Consider the following 22210-nt stretch of genomic DNA (forward strand, 5'->3'; position numbering starts at 1 on the left):
ACCTGATCTCCTTCATTGATCCCCCACATGATCTGTGTGGCTTCAGGATGTGGTACAGGGGCAGAATGTGTGAAGGTTGAGTTCACCACAGCTTCAAACAGACCAAATATTGTACAGTCTGAATAGAGAGAAAACGGGGGCAAGACTGCATGGTCAGTACTTATTTACACCGGTGGACTCAAGCTGTTTGGAGGGCAGGAGAGAAAAAGTTAAAAAGGCACCTACAGCAGGACATTATACCCAACCAAAAAGCAAAAGCTATGATGATGAGCCATTTTCAATTAAACTTAATCTTTAAATCTACAATCTCTACAAAAAACTGTACTAAGCCATTTGAACGGGGGGATTGTGACTAAAACTGTAAACTTTCATGGATGGAATAAATGCACATTTACCACTGGAATTATTTATTTTTTACCCTCAATGACAATGACCTACTTTGTCTTTTACCATTAAATAGAATGCATCCTATTGTGAAGGGCACCTATAGGGCACCTTATCCCTTTTAATCCACTGAAAGGGCAACAATATGAAACCCTTATCCTATATCCTCTACATCCATTAGAGGGGCACTAACCGGCACTTCATAATTTTTTCTCACGTGTAGAAGAACCCTATACAGCACCTTATCCTATCACATTTACTCTACTGGAATTGGATTTTTTTTATTTAATCAAATCCACTTAAAAAATATTCCACATGTGTCACTGGCTGTCCAAACCATGAGCCTATGAGGAATTCCCTCAGAAAGTTCTCAGACCTCAGCTTGACCTTCTCTATTCCTGTAAACTATCATGTCTTTATTTCATTAGATAAACAAGACCTGCAAGTGATTTGATATGATCTTAAAGCCTAGCCTTTGTGGAAATCTATCATTTTAATAAAGAGTGCCAGGCTGGATGAATGATAACAACATTCAATGTCTATGAAAAAATAACTGATTTTAATATGTTAATGGTGTCCTTAAACTAAAATCCACTTTTTGTTGTTCCTTGTGAAATACAACAGGTCTCTCTGAGTTGTATATGCATGCTGCTCATGAAAAGAAATGTTCAGGAAAAGCACAATGTCTACTTCAACACGTGATTTTTGGCCTCGTATTCATGACCAAATAACACATCAGTGTTACATGCTTTGCCCAGTAATTCAAAGATAAGGAATAAATAAATAGATTTTAATTATGTGTAGTTAAACTAGTTAAAAGCAAAAATCCAACTGCCTGGGCGGCTCTACTGTGGCTCAGCCAACCCCGGGGTAGAATTTTACTTTCTGGACCTGGACTACCCACTATAGGTTTACATAGGATCTCTGGTGGATTTTGTGGTTTATAGAGACGTTTAGAGATGTTTGCATGTTTGAATAATCATGAGCATAAGACGAACACCCCAAACCCCACCCCCCACCCCACTCCTCCACAGGACTAATGCAGCATTATACTGGAGCATGTTTTTTTTTTTTTTTTTTTTTTTTACAAAAAAACAGCTCACAGGGCGTTTATTAATACTAGAGACCACAAAATGAATGAAAAATGATGGAATAAGACCTTGAAACACACTTACAAACCACAAGAAAAACACCTTACCTTTAGTCAAATGTTCCACTAGAGGCTCATCTGAGGGAAAATGAGAAAAAAGGAAATAACAAATCACAATAGGATGACAATCATGTGTTTTTTTTATTATAAAGTTTTAGATCAATGTTTTTGCAGAAATTAAGAAAATTCTAAAGGGTTTGCAAACTTTCAATCACCAATTAATTTTGTTGTGATTTGTGACTTTTTAATGTAATGCTTTGACAAACCTTTGACTTTTAGCTTTACTTCAGAGCAATATTTCACATTTCCAGTTTGCACTGTACACCGATACCAAAGAGCATCCTGGGAGTTAACAGGAATAATCGTCAGGGTTTCTGTTCCTGTTGCATTATCCTGAACAGTTCTCACTCTCTCACACAGCTGGATTCTGTTGTTGTTGCCCGCCGGGGGGCAGGATGGGGGACACTGGTTAATACGTTCTGCAGTGTTACCATAAACAGCCTCCCAGAAGACCTGTGTGATTCCAGGCTGTGGTGAAGATAGAGGACACCTAAGCGTAACTGCAGAATTCTGCACTGCTGTGACCGGGTCCTGTACTTTACATCCTGCATAAAGGAGAGAAGAGATTTCACTCTGCATGAATGCTTTGGTAAATTCTGAGCAGTGTTTAGGGTCGTAGTCTTGTTAAAGTATCTAGCCTCGGCACAACTTCAACTTTCTTACCGATTCTTGAACATCATTGCTGATATTGACTGAAATCCATGCAACCCTTACCTTTAACAAGATTCCCTGTACCTGCACTGACCACACAGCCCTACAGCATGATGGAACCACCTCCAAATTTTACTGTGGGCATCAGTAAAGTGTTTGTGTTGGAATGCTGTGTTCTTTTTTCGTCATGCATACCGCCCCACAAATAACTCCAAATAATTATAGTTTTATCTGACCACAGCACTTTATTCCGAAATTCCTTCTTCTGCATTACTCTTCAATACAGACTTAACTAGAACTGTGCCTGTGGTTCTTCCATTTCCTCACTATGTTTCTCACAGTGGAGAGAGATTTTTTTATTCTTCCTCTAAACCATGATGTTGAACAATCTTTGTGTTCAGGTCATTTGAGAGTTGTGTTCACATACACTCTAAAAAACAGAGGTACGAAACGAGTACTTTTTTGTACTCAAAGGTACACTTTTCATAATTGTACCCTCAAAGGTACAATATTGGTCTTTACAGGGTCAGATTTGTTCCCTCTGAAGTACAAAGTCATTTCTAACAGCAATAAGTACAGATTTGTACCATTTCACCAGCCAAAAGGTACATTCATTGTTCTGTACCACTGTACTGATAAACAATATATATATATATTTAATTGCACATTTTTTTTATTTGAAAGCCAGACAATTTTGCATCATGAAGTTCTTGACAAATATTTCGTTGATGATAATGTTTATAATGTTTATAATCCATACTGGCATAAAAAACATGGGTACAAAAAAGGACTTTCACTGAAAGGTACTTTTTTGTACCTCAATTTAAGGTACAGCCCCAGCGACAAGCTTTGTACTCTTTTAAGTACAAATCTGTGTATGAATATAGATCAAGGGTCAGTGAGCTTACCAAATTGTGTTCCAATAATTAGTGCTAAAGATATTCAAATCAATAAAACTACAAGGGTGTCCAAAATTATTCACCTGCCTAATTTTGTTTAAAGATTTTTTTTACACTTTCTGTAAATACTATAAACTTCATTTAACAAATATCACTGTGTTTGTCTGTGATATGATACATTTTACTGACATTTCTGATCCAAGCAACCAATGATTTATAAAGTTCACCACTTCTAACATGCTAACAGAGCTCAGAGCAGTTTAATGTGAAAGGTTTTATTCTAGAGAACTTGAAAATTTGAAATTTTCACTGTGCTACAGACAGGAAGCAGTCGTACAACGCATTTAGATACTAACCTAACTGTTGCACAGATTCATAGTTTACATTGCATTATATTCAGCAGATGTTTTTATCTAAAGTGACTTACAAATAATTATGTACATTAACACCAAAGTCCAAGGCAAAAACAGTGTCCGCTAAATGCAATGTAATGTAATTTAAACTATGAACCTGTGCAACAGAGGAAGCACCTGTTCCTCATAGAAGCTGCACACAAATCACTAAACTGAACACCAGTTCAGCTTCATAAACTGAAAAAACAAATGCCAGAGGGGCTGCACCGATTTTAATGTGAATCTAATCTTGACACAGAGCAGGACTTATTTTAGTTTTAATATGTTTTAAACTATTTTTGATTGTGTCATTTAGGACAAATATAGCTCAATAAGCAAAATTTCAAAATTGTGCAGCCGTTTAAAATTACTAATACAACAGGCCTTATTCACTATTACAAACCACATATTGTGTTATAATTTTTTTATTATTACTACAGACAAGTATATTATTTTAGTTAAAACTCAATCATCACGTTTCAGTGCCTTCAGCAATGTCTCAAACCAATAGAACACGCTCCAGACTCACCTCTGCTCTCTGCTGCAACTACTATCAGAAGAAGCAGGACTATTAGATGATGTGAAGACAGACACTGTGCCATCATTTAAATGAATCTACTCATCTCTCTGTTCTCTGCTGAATGGATATAACTTTCTCATGCTCTGCCTCCCCACCCTATTGTCTCAGTCTGAGTCTATACTGCTCACTTCCTGCTTTGTAGGTCCTGAGGTACTAGCAGATAATTTTGAACGAGCTTGCGATGGATATGTACAGTGGTGCTTGAAAATTTGTGAATGTAGAATGTTCCATATGTCTAAAATTCATAAGATTTCCCCACAAACAAATAAAACGTATTGATTTATTTATTTAATAAATGATGAATGAATAATTAAAATGCCTATCAAATGCTTAGCATTATTATTACTTAGTATTATTATTTTAATTAAAGGAATGATTTAATCTAAGCAGGCAGCGCTGTGGGCATGGTAAAAAAACACCTCACATCAAAAAATTAAATGCTCTAAACGTTCTATAAAATGAAGCTTAACATTCCTCTATATATGTTATAATATGTTCATTCAGAGTAAATATTAAAAATGTGTTACAGTCTTATAACTATGCTGTGGACATGAAATGCTTTGTTATATTGATATGATTGATCCTATAATCAGAACTCTTAGAATAAAATGTTCTGTGGCATTGCTCAAAACAACTACAGCGCTGTCAGTCCTCCCATTCAGGACAATGGTTTTACAGAAGACTCCATTTCCCAGCATTCTCAGCCCATGAACTACAATGACTTGGCTGAACACGTGACACTGCAGTTCAGCCTTGCCCACCTTCTGATTGTTCATTTTCCACACCTGTTTGTTTTAGTATAAATAGTCCTCTGTTTCCTCAGTTCCCAGCTGAGTATTATCTAGTTAACAAACTCTGTTACTACACATTTTCCCTACTCTCTTTTGTCTTCTTGTTATCTACCCTTTTCTGCTCTTTTTGAATTATTTTTTAATTTCAATAATCAAACTTGGAAAAAAAAGCAACCTTCAACTCTTTAACCTGTTCCACAATTATGGCACCCTTAAAATTTCTTGCAAATAAGACCTCGTAAAACATAATTTTGGGAGTGTGAGCCATGCCCTTACTCCTCCCACTCTCCGACCTATTTAACCATCACTTCCTCTCTACCTGAGTGTGGAACAACCTCACATGTGGCGTTGGCTCCCGCTCCTTACCTGGCTCCCACTCCTTGTCTGATCCGCGATGGTCCTCCACCTGTGTGTCTCCTGCCTCCGGCCGTTCTCTGCTGCCCTGGCTCCTCCACCGCCACTGTTACCGGCTGCTTTCCCCGGTATGGTGTGTTTTCCGGTCATCGCCGCCTCCATTGCCTCGTCGCCTTGGTCATCTTCGTCCTCCGTCGCCACCCTGTCTACCTTCATTGGTTGCTCCTGCTCTGCAACGTGGAGTGGAGCCTTCTTTTTGGGGCCTTAAACTAAGTTGTTCGACACCGTACTACACTTCAACCAATTCTAACTCCCTGGACCCCATGCTGTTATTCCAGTACACTCCATACATTTGGATAGGCCGGCAGCACCCCAAACACCTCACTTAATTACTTCACTATCTTTATTTCCCTAGAACCCCACACTGCCTTAATCATCTTGCCAGCATTGTACTTACCCTTCTTATTTTACCTCACCGCCTTAATTACCTCTCCGCCTTAATTCCTCCTCATCCGCTACTCTGATCTCCTCACCCTTTCTATTCTCTCTTTATCAGAGATGTCAACGACAGCCCTGCGCGACCCCACTATCCTAGATTAAGGGTGCTTTCACACCTGCCTCGTTTGGTCAGATTTTGGTACGACCAAGAGAGGTGGTCTCGGTCCGGATCTTCTGAAACATGGTCTGATTCGCCTGCAGTGTGAAAGCGTTTTTCTGGATGGTTCGGACCAATTACAGGAAGCTGAGCAGGCGTTCCTCAGCAACGGCAGCAGAAGAAGAAAAATAACCGGAAAAGCAGGAAAAACGAGCCGTGGATACAGTTGCTTCAGGACAAGCACATTCATTTGGCGAAGTTGAACTACTGTGCCTGAAGTTGCTGCTGCTGGTATTAAAACCACAATGGTTTTCTACTATGGAGTAGAAATGAATCTATTAATTCATTTTATCCTTATCCTGGAAAGGCTTTCCAACCGAATGAACCGCCCAACGTCAGACGCATGTCCTTCTAAAACCAATCTACGTCAAGTTAAGGAAAACGCATCGATACATAAGTGATGATGAAAGGATGTAGGAGTATCACACAAAGGTATGTGGTGCGCTCCCTAAACTGCAGTGTGAAAACAAAAATAAGTGGACCAAATATATACAATGTAGCAAACACATGAACCTTGGTTCGGACCACATACCCTCAAATCATACACATATTCACCAGCTCGAATCAGTGCAGCCTCCGGCTCTCCCAAGGACTTCCTGATCACATCCCAAATTCTCCAACTAAAGATCCCAAGTCTGCCACAGCTACAGACCTACTCGCAATCTTCTTCCGTACTCGATGTTCCGATCAAACTTTTTTGGGCTTCAGCTTCACGCTTTTCCAGCGAAGCGGCCCCGAACTCCTGCCCAACCATCTGAGTTCTCCCCCCCCCCCCCCCCCCCTCTCTTTTCCTTCTCTTTCAGTTAAGGGCGTGGGGAAATACTAGCAAAAAAGGGTTATTTCTTAATGTGTGATTTTTTCCCCCACCAAATAAAGGCACTTAAATTAAAGTTTATATTTTCCTCTTTTTTAAATACTATATTTGTAAATAAAGAATGTATTAGAAGCCAAAGAACACTTCTTAGCCAGGGGTACCAATAATTATGGAGGGAGCTGTATTTTATACAATACTATATATTATTTAGTCTAATAATAAATCATGTGTATTTAAAACAAATTTTTTACACACCATACAGATAATTTACAATCAAACTAGCTGTGACACACTTGGCATTCACACGGACATATAAGAGATTGAACCAAATTACTCGCTTATTTCACGCTAAAATAAAAACCATAATAGAATAAATAAAACAAAGTCAATTACAATTAAAATGCGTTAATTCACTGGACACTTTTAAGTCCTGGTGTGTCCCACAGGCTATAACTGTGTATATCAGATACTGAGTTGATTATAGATTTAAAACTCAACTCTTTTGGACCTGTCAGAATATCTAGTTCGCTTGGCTCACCAATATAAAACCACACAGTTTTTTAAATATAATTTATATTTCTATAATTATCAATTATCATATTCAAGAACATGTAGGATGGCCTGCAGGAATTGTTGATGCCTCATTCTTGTCTTCTAATACGTCACCATTTGCAGCAAGCACCTTTTTGCCTGTATGTTTAAAAAGAGAAGATAAGTGACTTGTGCGAGTCACTATTGCCCCACTTTGCTATAAGAGGAAATATGGGTAAATGAAACTAAAAGCAGCCTTTGATGCACGGAAACTGACCTTTGGACAGGGCTTCAGCTCCTTCTCACTAGTCTAGAGGCTGAGAGGTCTTGAGAGCATCCTGAGCAGCTGCATCACTGCCTGGTTTGGGACCTGCACCGTCTCTGACCGCAAGACCCTCCAGCGTATTGTGAGGACAGCTGAGAGGATCATCGGCGTCTCTCTCCCCTCCATCACGGACATCTACACCACCCGCAGCATCCGCAAAGCAACCAGCATTGTGAATGACCCCACCCATCCCTCACACAAACTGTTCTCCCTCCTGCCTTCGGGAAGAAGGTACCGCAGCATCCGGTCCAGCACGACCAGATTCTGCAACAGCTTCTACCCCCAAGCCATCAGACTCCTCAACTGCAGAGACTGAACTGATGTTTTTTCTGTACATGCACACACACTCTTACCCCACTTACCCCAGAAAATGGAAAGCACTAAAAACCCTACTACCTCACTGGACTCTATTGCACACTGTGTAATAGAGGTAATTACTACCTCACTGGTCTTTTTTGCACACTTTTTGCACACTGCATAATTTGCACACTGTCTTGTTATTTATTATTCTTTGTCTGTATGGTGTTGTATTGTCTGTCTGCACTTTTGTACTGTTGCACTATTGTTCTGTCTACACTGTGTTTATGTGCACCATGGTCCCTGGAGGAACGTTGTTTCGTTTCACTGTGTATTCTGTATATAGCTGAAATGACAATAAAAAACACTTTGACTTTGACTTTGACTTTGACTTTGGAGGGCTGGAGGGGTGTGTGGGTGGGTGCAGATGGTTGTGTTTAAGGTACAGGCCTTTGATGATGTTCTGCAGCACCAGCTCCACCACGCAGAGCATTGAATACGACAGGTCCAGGTTACTAATCATGTCAATTGGTTCCAGGGCGAGGGCAGCAACGAGGAGAGATAAGAAAGGAACAGCTAACCCACTGGATTGGGTTTTGCGCTTCTTCTATTCTACCCTCCACCTCAGGTCCAGCTTTATGTCTTTCATCTCTTCAATGTGGGGTTCAAAATGAAACACAACACAGTATAAAAAGTATACCAAGGTCTTGAAATAATAAAAAAGTTAATCATACCATAACGTTCTGTTTACTGGTTTAAAGCCTGCTGCCTAATACATTATGACAGTGAACTGTCCTCAAAAATACAGTTTAAGTGAAAGAGCGCACTCTGCTGTTTAAAAAACGCATAACCAGACTAGCCTCACAATGAGCCTGGCCTCTTACTATTTCTCTCATAATACCAAAAATAACTAAAAACACTGGAGTGTGCACTCGAGTGAATCCTGTTGAAGAGGGCTATGCAGATAAAAATCATAATAAAAGATGTTTCTGCTAAAAGAAAAATCCTGTTTTTTGAACTGGTCTTTGATTAGTTAAAAACAGCTTATTCACATAGCCAAGGGGGCATAGCATAATTAGGGCCCTATAAAATCTGTTTTATTTGGAAAATTCTTTTTTTCTGTTTTCAGTTTTCATCAGGTGAAAAAAAAATCCAAATAATTGCATGCTCTATGATTAATTAATTTAAATGAAACACATTTAATGACATTCATCAAGTATTTTAAACTGTACAACTTAATTGAGTTTTAGCTGAGGGGCAAATTAGTGCATGAATAACTGGCATATTTATAGCTGCACCTTTATTCACCTAGGACTAAGTTAAAATACTAAAATGACTTATATTAATCATGCTGGTTATCCATCATTATCATGGAGGTTGACCAGCAAGACCAGTAATACCAATCTGGTCAACCAACATGTCAAAGCAGCATGACCAGCAAGACCAAGACAGAAGTGGTTTAGCAGCCAGGTTACTAGTATAAAGTATGTTTTCCTCTGCATGAGCTTTTCAACCACCGTGATGATCACAAACCAGCTTGGACCATCTAAAACCAACTACCAACAAAGACCGGAAAGTCTGGTCTTGAGCTGAATTTTTCAGCAGGGTACATAGCAAAAACACCAGTGTTACATCAAATGTGTAAGTGTTAATTTTAAAGTGTTTATATAATTCTCACTGGGCTAGAGTTCATTCAGCACAGTCAACAATGTTAGAAATGTAAGTCCATTTCAGTGTTGATCTATTAACACTCTTGTAGTGTTAAAAGATCTCCGATTAGAGTTTTTACACTCCCTCAGTGTTGATTCTATTTTTTCTAGAGTTAAATTAATAACCCTACACTGTAATTTTTACACCCCCGCAGTGTTAATTCTATTTTTTTCTAAAGTTAATTTAATAACCCTACAGAGTGTAATTTTTACACACCCTCTGTGTTAGTTCTATTTTTTCTAGAGTTAAATTAATAACCCTACAGAGTGTATTTTTTTTTTACTCCAATGCTGCTTCCCTGTCAACACTTTTAAAGCTGAATTATTTTAAATAGCTAAGGTAAATAAAAAAAAACATGATTGATTAATTTTCAACCTTAAAAAGCAACACAAAGTCACTTCATGTTCGTATTTTCCACAGGACTGAATGCACGATGCTAAAAAAATAAACTAGCTAAAGATAATTAGACTAACCTAGATAGCTAACTTACATTTAAAAAAGCGTTTTATCCCCACAGCTACATTTTTATTTGTTAATAAATAAAGAACAATAATAAAAATGTGGTTTACCACAATGCTGCTAGTAAGTACATAAAAGCCAGCTTCATGTGTTATTAATTAATATTCTTTAAAATGGTGCTTTACAGAAAAGCTAAGCTAACTAGGTAGTCAAATTGCATTTAAGGTGGAATGGGAAATTTAAGAAACCAATTTTAGCCTCACAGCTACATTTTATTTGTTATTAAATTAAAAACTATTCTAAAAAGAGTGGTTTCCTGAAATCTTGCTAGTCAGCTTAAAAAGCCAGCTTCATGTATTATAACTTAATATGAGTTACTTTAAAATGACCCCTGACAAAAAAGTAAGTCAATGCTAGTTAGACAGATATCAGCTAGTATTTAAACAAAACAGGGTCCCTCATACAATATATTTACTGTGTCTAGTTATTGTGTAGGTACCGCAAACTTGGTAAAATTTATATTAAGAACAGAATATTCTATGAAATTTGTATTTAAATGGATTTTATTACCTTATTGGACTTCAAACTGTACAAGAAAATGGCTTACTGCTTCTTTTGTCAGGCTGTGGAGGAGCGTGTGAGGAGCCTAAACTAATTAAACACTGAGAGAGAGTTATTCACTTAACACCACTAACCATCAACACCCACTTCAGATTTTAACACTGCCAGTGCAGAGAACATGTAGAGCAGCTCTGAAATCAACTCTACACAACTCTGAATTAGGTTACTCTTGAAATTCAACACTGTAGTCAAAATTGTGTAGTCAGGCTGGTCAACCACCTTGTTTAGGTTGATTATGCTGGTGGACCAAAGCTAAGCTCTGGTACTGCAATTTGAAAGAAATGTAAATCTGTAAATCTAAAGAAAAAATCTGCTTAGTCTCTGGCCCTTCTGGCTGTCCTGTAAATTCAATGAAGGGACTCTGAGACTCTTGGTCTGGGAGGAAGGGCTGAGACTACCAAATGATTGGCTGAAAACTGGCTCAGCTTTTGTCCTGTACTGTGCCAAAATCTTTAATAAATGGTTGTTTAACTGTCCATTAATGATTAAATTTACTTTTTTTAAAGAATCTTCAGAATACCAGAAGTTTTCCCACTTTTCTGACCCACTGATCTTTTGAACACTAATCAGTCTTAAATCCTCCTGGGCCTGCAGGGGTCACTGATGCATTGTTCTCCTGTAATTCATCACTGTTTAGTGAGTCCTCCTCAGGCCCTGTCTGCTCTACAACAGAGTGTTATTTTCTTTGTCAATTAGAAGGGACGATCAAATCAAGTAAAACTGAACTTTGAGAAGTCAGACTTAATGTGATGTGTTTGTCTTTAAGAGTGTGTATCTAGATTGAGCTGCATTTATTAGACATGCAGTTGCAGGTTAGTTAAATGTTAGTTGAGCATCTATGAGGCACCAATGGACCATTAAAAAAAAATGATACAAAAAATTAACAACACCATAGATATTTAGTAAGATTTTTTTATTGTCTTACATCTGAACAAGAATCAAGAAGCTGATAATCAAGTAAATTTTTCAGCAGACGTAATTGAAAAAATATTTAAAAAAGAAGAAAATATTAAATAAAGAAATATCACAGCAAAGCCCTGTATATATAGTTATGATGAGGTTGGTAGAAAAGCATATTTCTCTTCTTTTTGGATCAGAACTGTAGGGAGAAAAATGTCATTAGTCACAAGTATAACGTTATATAAGTGTCTAAGCAAGGTGTCAGAATAATATTATATCATATTAAACTGCACAGTGCTATTAAATAATAATAATAGCACACCTTACCAGCTCACATGGCCACATATTCATACTGGACTATGGTATACAGTAACATATCTGAAAAATAATCAAATAAATGTTAAAACAACCATTATATTGAAATGTTATTTAAATATGACTTGAATGTAAGTAAACTGCATGATATTAGGGAAGAAACATGCAGGGACATGTGAACAATTTTGCCTGGTGTTGGATCAACATATAGAGAGAATATAGGGGTATTGGATAAAGGTGTACATCAATTATTATATTTTTGGGATAATTTTTTTTTTTTTCTCAGAGACCCTTGTGAAAAGGAAATAGCCTTAAGAGCATTAAAAGTGTTACACCTTAGCCTGTGTCTGTCCAGTGTCTTTCCTTTTTTGGTTCCTTCCTGCTCCTGTCCTCTGTTCTCCTGTTTTGTTTACCTGTCATGTTTCCCAGCCATGTGCTACTGTGTTTTGGTCATGTCTCCGCCTTAGCCCCGCCTTGTCATCTGTAACCCCTCCTGTCTCATTTGTAACTCCGCCCCCCTCATTACCTCCACAGGTGTCCCTAGTTTGTGCCTGTGTATAAATACCCCATGTGCTCCTTTGTAGTTTGTCGCATCTTTTGTCTCAACTTGTCATGTTACTCTGTCCAGATTGTGTTCATCTGTTTTGTTTAGCCACAGACCTGCTGTGTTGTTTGTCCTCAGTGTCTCAGGTTTGCTTTATTTAGTTTGTTTCTTTGTTTGCTTAGTTTTCTTGTTTGGTTCAGTATTTTAGTTTATCCTCTGTTTCATAGTGTTTTGTTTTAGTTACCTTTTCTTTTTATACTCCCTAGTGTTCTTTTCTTTGTTAGTTTAAATATGGATAATAAAAAAGACTTGCATTTGCATCCTGCCTCCTCCTCCGTGTTACAAAAAGTATGTTCAATTTAGATAAAGTGCATTTTCAATTTAATATACTTTATGAAAATACACATTATAAATACTTTCTCAGTATTTCCATAAAATGTATTTTATGTTATTTTTAAATGTATTAATTATTTGTTGTGTTGATGGAAAAAATATATAGTGGCATTAAATACTGCTTAAAGTGCACATTTTTCCTCCCAGTAACATTAAGGTGTACACAATATGTGCATCAAAACGCAAAGTAGTACATTTACAATATACTTCAAGAGTATTAAAAAAGGTGTTTAAAAACACATACTTTAATCTACTAAGTTTGCAGAAGTACAAGGGCACTCAAAAGCACAATTAAATGCTTTTATGTTTTGTTTAAATATAGCTTAATTACAACTGAAATATACTTAGGTTGCAATAAGTTGTTCCACAATAGTACATTTAGTAAGTATTTAACTACATATTTTCATTTTAAAAAGTATGTAGTTTTCCATGTTAAGTTTACTTTTAAAAGAATATACTTAAATATACTTTTCTTTTACAATGGGAATCTTTACCTTCAAATACCTAATCTACTGTAAATATATAAGAGAACAATTAGGAGATCAAATGTTTAAAAGGTGTTTGAGATAAAATGATTGAATGTATTGCAAGAAGAAGCATTCACTGTAGATCAAAACCACAGGGCTGACTTTCAGTGATGCATTTCCTGATGCTGCATATTGAAATATCTAATTCACTAAAAAATAAAGATTCCCGTCACAGAAGAAATTCACATTTTATTACATGGTTATATTTATTACATGGTTAAAAGTATAGAAGTTAAATACCGTGTTGCATACCTCTTTCTTCTCTTTTGTTCTGGCACACTGATGCACATGCAATTAAGGTCAGTAAGGTGCACACAAAGCCAAGTGAAGCCAGGGTAAAAACCACAGTCAAGTGAAGTACCTCAGTTTCCTCAGTGTTTGTTGGCTGGGTCGGCAGTGTTTGAGGGCTGGGTGTTGGATGTGAAAAACCTTCAATTACAAATAAGAAAAACATAACCATTAAAATACTGTTTGCAAAAACTGGAACATTAAACAAGGAGCCCTATTGTTCCCAGTATGTTAAATCCAAAACATGAATTGAACTTTGTGCTCTGAAAATTGCAGAAATTCATAAAATATATGCCCAATATCTTGGCATGGAGCTTAGAGAGCTTTAGAGCTGCTCATGCAGCTTGAATATTCATTCATTCCTGCGGATTTTGTGGTAGTGGTGGGGTGTTGATAGTCTGTGTTTATAGTGTTGCAAAATGCATTCTTTAATATTAAACTGTATAACATCCATACAAGTCAAATCCACATACATCCCAGATAACGCAGCAGGAGCAAAAACACATGCGGATATGTGCGCTGTTCTTGGTTAGCTGTAAACTTTTGAATAGAACAGTGTTTGGACTGCGAAGGAATTCCTGCTAATTCCTTCTGACTGCAACAAAATTTTGCCAAAACATATTACATTACATATATTACCTCACACTACAGCAAATGTTTGCTTAATTTCACAAAGCGCAAAGAATGAAGCTAATAATTAAATATTAATCCTGGCATCTATAACGAGAAGGGTCTGCGCGCAGATCTCATTTCTGAGCCCTACCTCTCCTGTGGTACCTACATGAGGCACCACAGAGGAGGTGGCATTGTTTCCAGTATCGCCATCTAGTGGTATGGGGTAGTATTGAGCCTGAAATTCGGTGTTATTTGTGCACGAAGCGTGGGGAACTTGTATTATTATTGTTTTAGATCAGTTATCATCAGGGACAAGCTAGGTGTCGTAGAAGAGGTGGACTGACAAATGAGATCTGCGGCCTGACGCTGTTGTCTATAACAGGAATGGAATATTAAACAAAAAAACATATTTTCCTATATTTTCCTTTGAAATGTTTAGAAAATGTAGATGATTTGTTCACTTGTTTTTACTTCCAAATGTTTTATTAAATATGATTTTTTGTTCACTTTTGGACATACTATGAATGAACCAAAAAGGACACCTTTAAAATTATCAGGTTAATCTGGTATAATTCTACAAAACCAACCAATTATGCATAGTACTGTATCAATAATAAATAAGAATGATCAATCTATAAAAGAGTGAAGAACATTTTACCTTTAATCTTATGCCCATGGGAGAACTCATCTGAACACATAAGGGACAAACAACATGAAAGACATCAAAATATAAATCCAAAAATATAAATCCTACTAAGCTGCAAGGTAACAATATGTTAGTGCGCAAGAAGAAGATTTTAAGATCTTAAAAAACGTAGGAAATTATCTCAATACCTGTGAAAAACTGCTGCGGTAACATGGCCTACCATTTACCAGAGCAATTATTCAAAGTATGCTGACTTAAAAATGGCCACTTTGGCAAACAAGAATAATGTTTTTGGAACCAACCTTTGACGTGAAGCCTAAATGTGTAGCATGAAGAAGCATTCACAATGAATGATAACCATGAACTGTCTGTGATCTCTACAGGACTGATAGTCAGTGATGATTTCCCTGATGCAGCATCTTCTACTGTCTGAACTCTCTCACACAGGGGTCTCCGGGTTATGCTGGAGGTGCAGAGTGAAGGGCAGCGAGTTATAGGAACTACCTGATCTCCTTCATTGATCCCCCACATGATCTGTGTGGCATTAGGATGTGGCACAGGGGCAGAATATGTGAGGGTTGAGTTCACCACGGCATGAAATGGATCAATAATTGTACAGCCTGAATAGAGAGAAAACAGAGACAGAAGGTGCATGTAAACCTAAAAAAAGAACTGTAAGAAGTGGTGAAGGGAATAAAGTAAAGTAGAATGGCTCTCTACACACCAATACTTCATAGCATAATGATCCTTAATTTACTAAAAAACGTAGTATGATTATAAATTATTGTTATTAGAACTAAGCAGTTTGTGTCTTTTTTAATGATTTTTTTTAGGATGCACACTTGCTGGTTAATGAGTCTTACCTTTAGGGAGGGACTGAACTGGAGGCTCATCTGAGTATGAAATAGGATATGAAAAAGACAAATAAGACATCAACCGCTTACATTTCACATAGTGCTGAATATAATTATTTTTCTCTGCATTGACTAAATATTGTCAGAGAAATACATGTTTCTCTAAAACAGCAAGCTTACAGGAAAGATAAAACCTTCTTAATCTTTAATGGAAGTCAATGTAAAAAGGGGTATTTCAAGTAAATTTAAGCACACAGGACAGTTTGTGTTCAAATTATGCAGTGAACTAAAAATGTACAAAAATGAAGATACTTGTTTTTGACTAGACAAGAGAATTGTAATGTTTGTAAACAAACCTTTAACTTTTAGATATACTTCAGAACAATTTTTCACATTGCCAGTTTGCACTGTACACCGATACCAAGAAGCATCCTGGGAGTTTACAGGACTAATGGTCAGGGTTTCTGTTCCTGTTGCATTATCCTGAACAGTTCTCACTCTCTCACACAGCTGGATTCTGTTGTTGTTGCCCGCTGGGGGGCAGGTTGGGGGGCACTGGTTAATAGGTTCCTCTTTGTCATCATGAACAGCCTCCCAGAAGACCTGTGTGATTCCAGGCTGTGGTGAAGATAGAGGACATCTAAGTGTAACTGCAGAATTCTGCACTGCTGTGACCCGCCCCCACTTTTCACATTCTGCATAAAGAAGAGAAGAGACATCAGGAGTCTGACTAAAGATTTTACTGTAATGAGGACACAGTTAGCTTTAAACTGACCTCTACCTGTCCACTCTGAGGTTCACCACTTCTAACAGGCTGCTAACACCTTACTTTGAGTAAGGAGGTGAGAGCTCAGAGCACTTTAATGTAAAATATTTCATTCTAGAGAACTAGAGCGTCTGAATTGTTCACTGTGTTGCAGACAGGAAGCAGTCGTACAACACGTTTAAATACTAACAGAACATTATTACATGAATAGTTACAAATATATTGCCTGATATCTATAATAGATAGCCTTGTGTTAGTGTTTTGAGTGAATAGTAAATTTAAACAATGTAATGCAAAACTTTAGGAAAGCCATGCTCTGTATCAAGATTAGATACGCCCTAAAACCTGTGCAGCCTCTCTGGCATTTGTTTCATAAAGTTAAAATAGGTTGTTTGTTTAAAGATTTGTGTGCAGCTTCTCTAAGGAACAGGTGCTTCTTCTGTTGTACAGGTTCATAGTTACATAATGTTACATTACATTACATTACCAATTCATTGCATTTAACAGACACTTTTATCCAAAGCCACTTACAAATAATGATGTACAATAGCATAGATGTTTAAGATAGATAGATAGATAGATAGATAGATAGATACTTTATTTATCCCGAAGGAAATTTAGGCATCCAGCAGCAACAACACAATACAATAAGAAACATACTCAGACAAATCAAAACACAGAAGAATAGAAAATATATAAGGCTATAAAAAAAAAAACCTAACTATACAAGGTAAGGATCTATCTGTAAACGGAGCAGTGCAGTAGATGTTGCTAATGGTCATAAATAATTAAATAATTAACAGAGTAAAGTGCAATGACATCGATTACGAAAGTGACTGATGTGACATAGAAATATAATATAATATAAATATGCATACGTTACAAGACAGTTCTAAAAAGAGAATGTGAAAATGTGAATACCCAATCATAAGTAAGGTATACTTAAATGTAAGCGAGGTTGGGGAAGTGTTAATATAAATAATTAAGTTGTTGAATAATGTCCAAGTGGTGTGCCTGGATAAGGCAAGATAAGGCAAAGATAAGGCAAAAACAGCATCTGTTAATGTAATGTAATGTAAAGTATAAACCCGTGCAACAGAAGAAGCACCTGTTCTTTGGAGAAGCTGCACAAAAATCTTTAAACCAAACACCAGTTTAGCTTAATAAACTGAGAAAACAAACGCTACAGAGGCTGTACAGATTTTATATCAGCATTTAACAGACACTTTTATCCAAAGCAACTTACAAATAATGATGTACCATAGCATAGAAGTTCAAGGCAAAAACAGCATCTGCTAAATATAATGTAATGTAAAGTATAAACCCGTGCAACAGAAGAAGCACCTGTTCCTCAGAGAAGCTGCACAAAACCAAACACCAGTTTAGCTTCACTAACTGATAAAACAAACGCTACAGAGGCTGTACAGCTTTTAAGGCGTATCTATTGTCGATAAAGAGCAAGTTTTGCATTACATCATTACATTTACTATGCACTATACACTTAACTATATACCTTATACACTTAAAACACTAACCCAATCCTATCTAGCCATATCTTATAGATATGAGGCATTATATTTGTTACAATTCATATAATTGTTTGAGTTGAGTTGTTTTCTGAAAGGAAACATGAAAGAGCAATTATTACAAATGAGCCAACTTTTACATACCCTAATTTAACATTTATTTTACAATTCTAAAATGTAGATGGCAGAGCAAATCACACAGAAAAGTTTCTGCAGTATAAATAGCATTATGTCTCCATGATAATATGTAGTTTGCTAATAAAGTATATAAATATACAAGTATATAAAACTGCCGCGGTAACATGGCCTACCTTTAGTTGTTTGAGAGTTGTTTTCTGAAAGGAAACAGTAAAAGTGCAATTATTCAAAGTATGCTGACTTAAAAATGGCCACTTTGGCAAACAAGAATAATTGTTTTGGAACCAACCTTTGACGTGAAGCCTAAATGTGTAGCATGAAGAAGCATTCACAATGAACGATAACCACAAAGTATCTGTTTCCTCTACAGGACTGATAGTCAGTGATGATTTCCCTGATGCAGCATATTCTACTGTCTGAACTCTCTCACACAGGGGTCTCCGGGTTATGCTGGAGGTGCAGAGTGAAGGGCAGCGGGTTATAGGAACTACCTGATCTCCTTCATTGATCCCCCACACGATCTGTGTGGCATTAGGATGTGGCACAGGGGCAGAATATGTGAGGGTTGAGTTCACCACGGCATGAAATTGATCAATAATTGTACAGCCTGAATAGAGAGAAAAACAGAGACATAAGGTGCATGTAAACCTAAAAAAAGAACTGTAAGAAGTGGTGAAGGGAATAGAGGAAATTGGAATGGCTCTTTAAACTCCAATACTTCGTAGCATAATGATCCTTAATTTACTAAAAAACGTAGTATGATTATAAATTACTGTTATTAGAACTAAGCAGTTTGTGTCTTTTTTAATGATTTTTTTTAGGATGCACACTTGCTGGTTAATGAGTCTTACCTTTATTAATTACCTTTATTAATACACGGCTTGAACTGTATTAATAATTCTACAGCCTGAATAGAGAAAAAAAAACAGGGGCAAGACTGCATGGTCAGTATTTATTTACACTGTTGGACTGGTGGAATCTTTACATCTACAAAGAAAGCTTGCTGTATGAACCCCTCACACACTGAAACATTGTGCCAAGGTTTACAGTTCAGACTTTAATAATATATTTAAACATTCTAGAGGGGGTGTGACTAATACTGTACACTTGCACATGTACATTGGAATTGTTTTAATTCTTAACTCACAATAACCTACTTTATCTTTTATTATTAAATAGAGTGTATCCTATTGTGAGGGCACCTATAGGGCACCACATCCGATTTAATCCACTAACAGGGCAACCATTAGGAAACCTCCCCTTATTCTCACACATGTGGCTATATCCTGGAGAAACCAACAGCTGTTCCTGAAAAATGAATATAACCAGAGGGTTATTTAAATCCACTTTTAAAATGTTCCATGTGTCACTGGCTGTCCAAACCATGAGCCTCTGAGGAGTTCTCTCAGAAAGCTCTCTGTTTTACAGAGCTCAGCTCAACCTTCTCTATTCCTGGAAACTATCATGTCTTCATTTCATTACATGAACCAGACCTGCAAGTGCTTTCATATCATCTTAAAGCCTAGCCTTTGTGGAAAAATGCTATTTTATTTTTCAAAGTGCCAGGCTGGATGAATGTAAACAACAATGTCTATGAAAAAAGAAGTGATTTTGATATGTTAAACACATGTACACACAAACCACAAGAAAAGCATCTTACCTTTAGTCAAATGTTGCACTGGAGGCTCATCTGAGGGAAAATAAGAAAGATTTTTTATGATTATGCTGATCAGAATAAATAGTAATTACTGTCCCTTTTTTAAACAAACAGGACAAAAATATTAATTATAAATATTGATAATTTATTTATTGAGGGAAATCAAAAATTACATATATGTAAGTGGCAAAAATATGTGAATCTTTAACATTAACTGATAAAAGTTTTCAATCAATGGGATGACAATCATGTGTTATTCTTATTACTAAGTTTTAGTTCTAAAGGGTTTGCAAACTTTCAATCACCCTTGTATTTTTTGTGATTTGTGAGTTTTTATGTAATGCTTAGAAACAAACCTTTAACTATTAGATATACTTCAGAGCAATTTTTCACATTGCCAGTTTGCACTGTACACCGATACCAAGAAGCATCCTGGGAGTTTACAGGACTAATGGTCAGGGTTCCTGTTCCTGTTGCAGGATCCTGAACAGTTCTCACTCTCTCACACAGCTGGATTCTGTTGTTGTTGCCCGCTGGGGGGCAGGTTGGGGGGCACTGGTTAATACGTTCTGTTTTGTCACCATAAACAGCCTCCCAGAACATCTGTGTGATTCCAGGCTGTGGTGAAGATAGATGACATCTAAGTGTAACTGCAGAATTCTGCACTGCTGTGACCCGCCCCCACTTTTCACATTCTGCATAAAGAAGAGAAGAGACATCAGGAGTCTGACTAAAGATTTTACTGTAATGAGGACACAGTTAGCTTTAAACTGACCTCTACCTGTCCACTCTGAGGTTCACCACTTCTAACAGGCTGCTAACACCTTACTTTGAGTAAGGAGGTGAGAGCTCAGAGCACTTTAATGTAAAATATTTCATTCTAGAGAACTAGAGCGTCTGAATTGTTCACTGTGTTGCAGACAGGAAGCAGTCGTACAACACATTTAAATACTAACAGAACATTATTACATGAATTGTTACAAATATATTGCCTGATATCTATAATAGATAGCCTTGTGTTAGTGTTTTGAGTGCATAGTAAATTTTAATGATGTAATGCAAAATTTTAGGAAAGCCATGCTCTGTATCAAGATTAGATATGCCCTAAAACCTGTGCAGCCTCTCTGGCATTTGTTTCATAAAGTTAAAATAGGTTGTTTGTTTAAAGATTTGTGTGCAGCTTCTCTAAGGAACAGGTGCTTCTTCTGTTGCACAGGTTCATAGTTACATAACGTTACATTACATTACCAATACATTGCATTGATTTAACACATCTATCCAAAGCCACTTACAAATAATGATGTACAATAGCATAGATGTTCAAGGCAAAAACAGCATCTGCTAAATATAACGTAATGTAAAGTATAAACCCGTGCAACAGAAGAAGCACCTGTTCCTCAGAGAAGCTGCACACAAATCTTTAAACCAAACACCAGTTCAGCTTCAAAAACTGAGAAAGCAAACGCTACAGAGGCTGTACAGATTTTAAGGCGTATCTAATCTTAATACAGAGCACATTTTGCATTACATCATTGTAAATGACAGCTGAATATTTTATTTATTTATTTATTTTTCTTTGGTAAATGATGCAGTTCTACCACTCTACATTTTGGGCTTTTATTTTGAAGAGCTCCGCTCTTATTCTACTACCTCCTGTTATTACTGACGCTAAACCTTCTGTTCGAGTTCTCACCATAATGCTGTGCACGTTGCTCCAGAAACGGTAAAAACATGAGAACAAATTAATTATTTATTATTTTCTGTGTTGACACTTTTGAAAGATATTTTATTGTAGTTTGCTCCGTTTTTGTGTCATTTGTATGTCACGCATAGACTGTCACTGAGAGGTGTGTGGAAGATAGGCTGTTGGCAGACAAAGCTCAAACTTAGCGCCCTTGGAAGCAGAAGGAGGTATGAAGAGACAAATTGTGCATTAATTCAAATGAGTGATTTATTTCATTTAAGACAAAGAGAAATGGTTATTATTATTTTATTTTCAGTAGGAACTGTAACTCATAATAACTTAAAAGGTTAAATTCATGTGGAAGTTTGCTACGACTTACTAATTTAAAAGTTTAAATACTGTTCTATTCATTATCTGTGAAATATGGTACTATGGCATTTGTGTTTTGTATCTATTATGTAGTTTTCAAGGTGTCAAAACGTCTGTGGTGAGAAGAGGAGAGAAATAAAGTTGCACCAGTAGAAGCTCCGAGCATTGTCTTGTGATTAATCCAAGTGGGCTGCTACAATCATATTATTTACTATGCACTATACACTTAACTATATACCTTATACACTTAAAACACTAATCCTAGCCTATCTAGTCTTATATATGAGGCATTATATTTGTTACAATTCATGTATT

The 22210-nt window shown here is 36.8% G+C and overlaps 1 protein-coding gene and 1 long non-coding RNA gene across 3 annotated transcripts in view; one reads left to right on the top strand and one right to left on the bottom strand.

Annotated features, from left to right (window-relative positions):
* The window catches only part of LOC103037430 (uncharacterized), a 57006-nt gene that overhangs the window by 3307 nt on the left and 31489 nt on the right, over positions 1-22210 (bottom strand). Inside the window, exons 4-10 of one of the 2 annotated variants that reach the window (XM_049463951.1) lie at positions 18475-18792; positions 18359-18382; positions 16112-16450; positions 15765-15794; positions 15204-15521; positions 14914-14943; positions 13285-13781 (exon numbers count right to left, since the gene is read on the bottom strand). In XM_049463951.1, coding sequence (XP_049319908.1) covers positions 13585-13781; positions 14914-14943; positions 15204-15521; positions 15765-15794; positions 16112-16450; positions 18359-18382; positions 18475-18792 — 1256 coding nt within the window. In that variant the 3' untranslated portion in view covers positions 13285-13584. Of the gene's footprint in view, positions 1-13284; positions 13782-14913; positions 14944-15203; positions 15522-15764; positions 15795-16111; positions 16451-18358; positions 18383-18474; positions 18793-22210 lie in introns of those variants that run through there. The other variant, XM_049463944.1, reaches the window with a different exon arrangement.
* LOC125781050 (uncharacterized) lies at positions 21382-22057 on the top strand. Its single transcript, XR_007424112.1, has 2 exons — positions 21382-21565; positions 21676-22057. It is a non-coding gene; the product is annotated as an uncharacterized LOC125781050 (long non-coding RNA).

The sequence above is a fragment of the Astyanax mexicanus genome, chromosome 1 (assembly GCF_023375975.1).
Source record: "Astyanax mexicanus isolate ESR-SI-001 chromosome 1, AstMex3_surface, whole genome shotgun sequence".
Lineage (NCBI taxonomy): Eukaryota > Metazoa > Chordata > Actinopteri > Characiformes > Acestrorhamphidae > Astyanax > Astyanax mexicanus.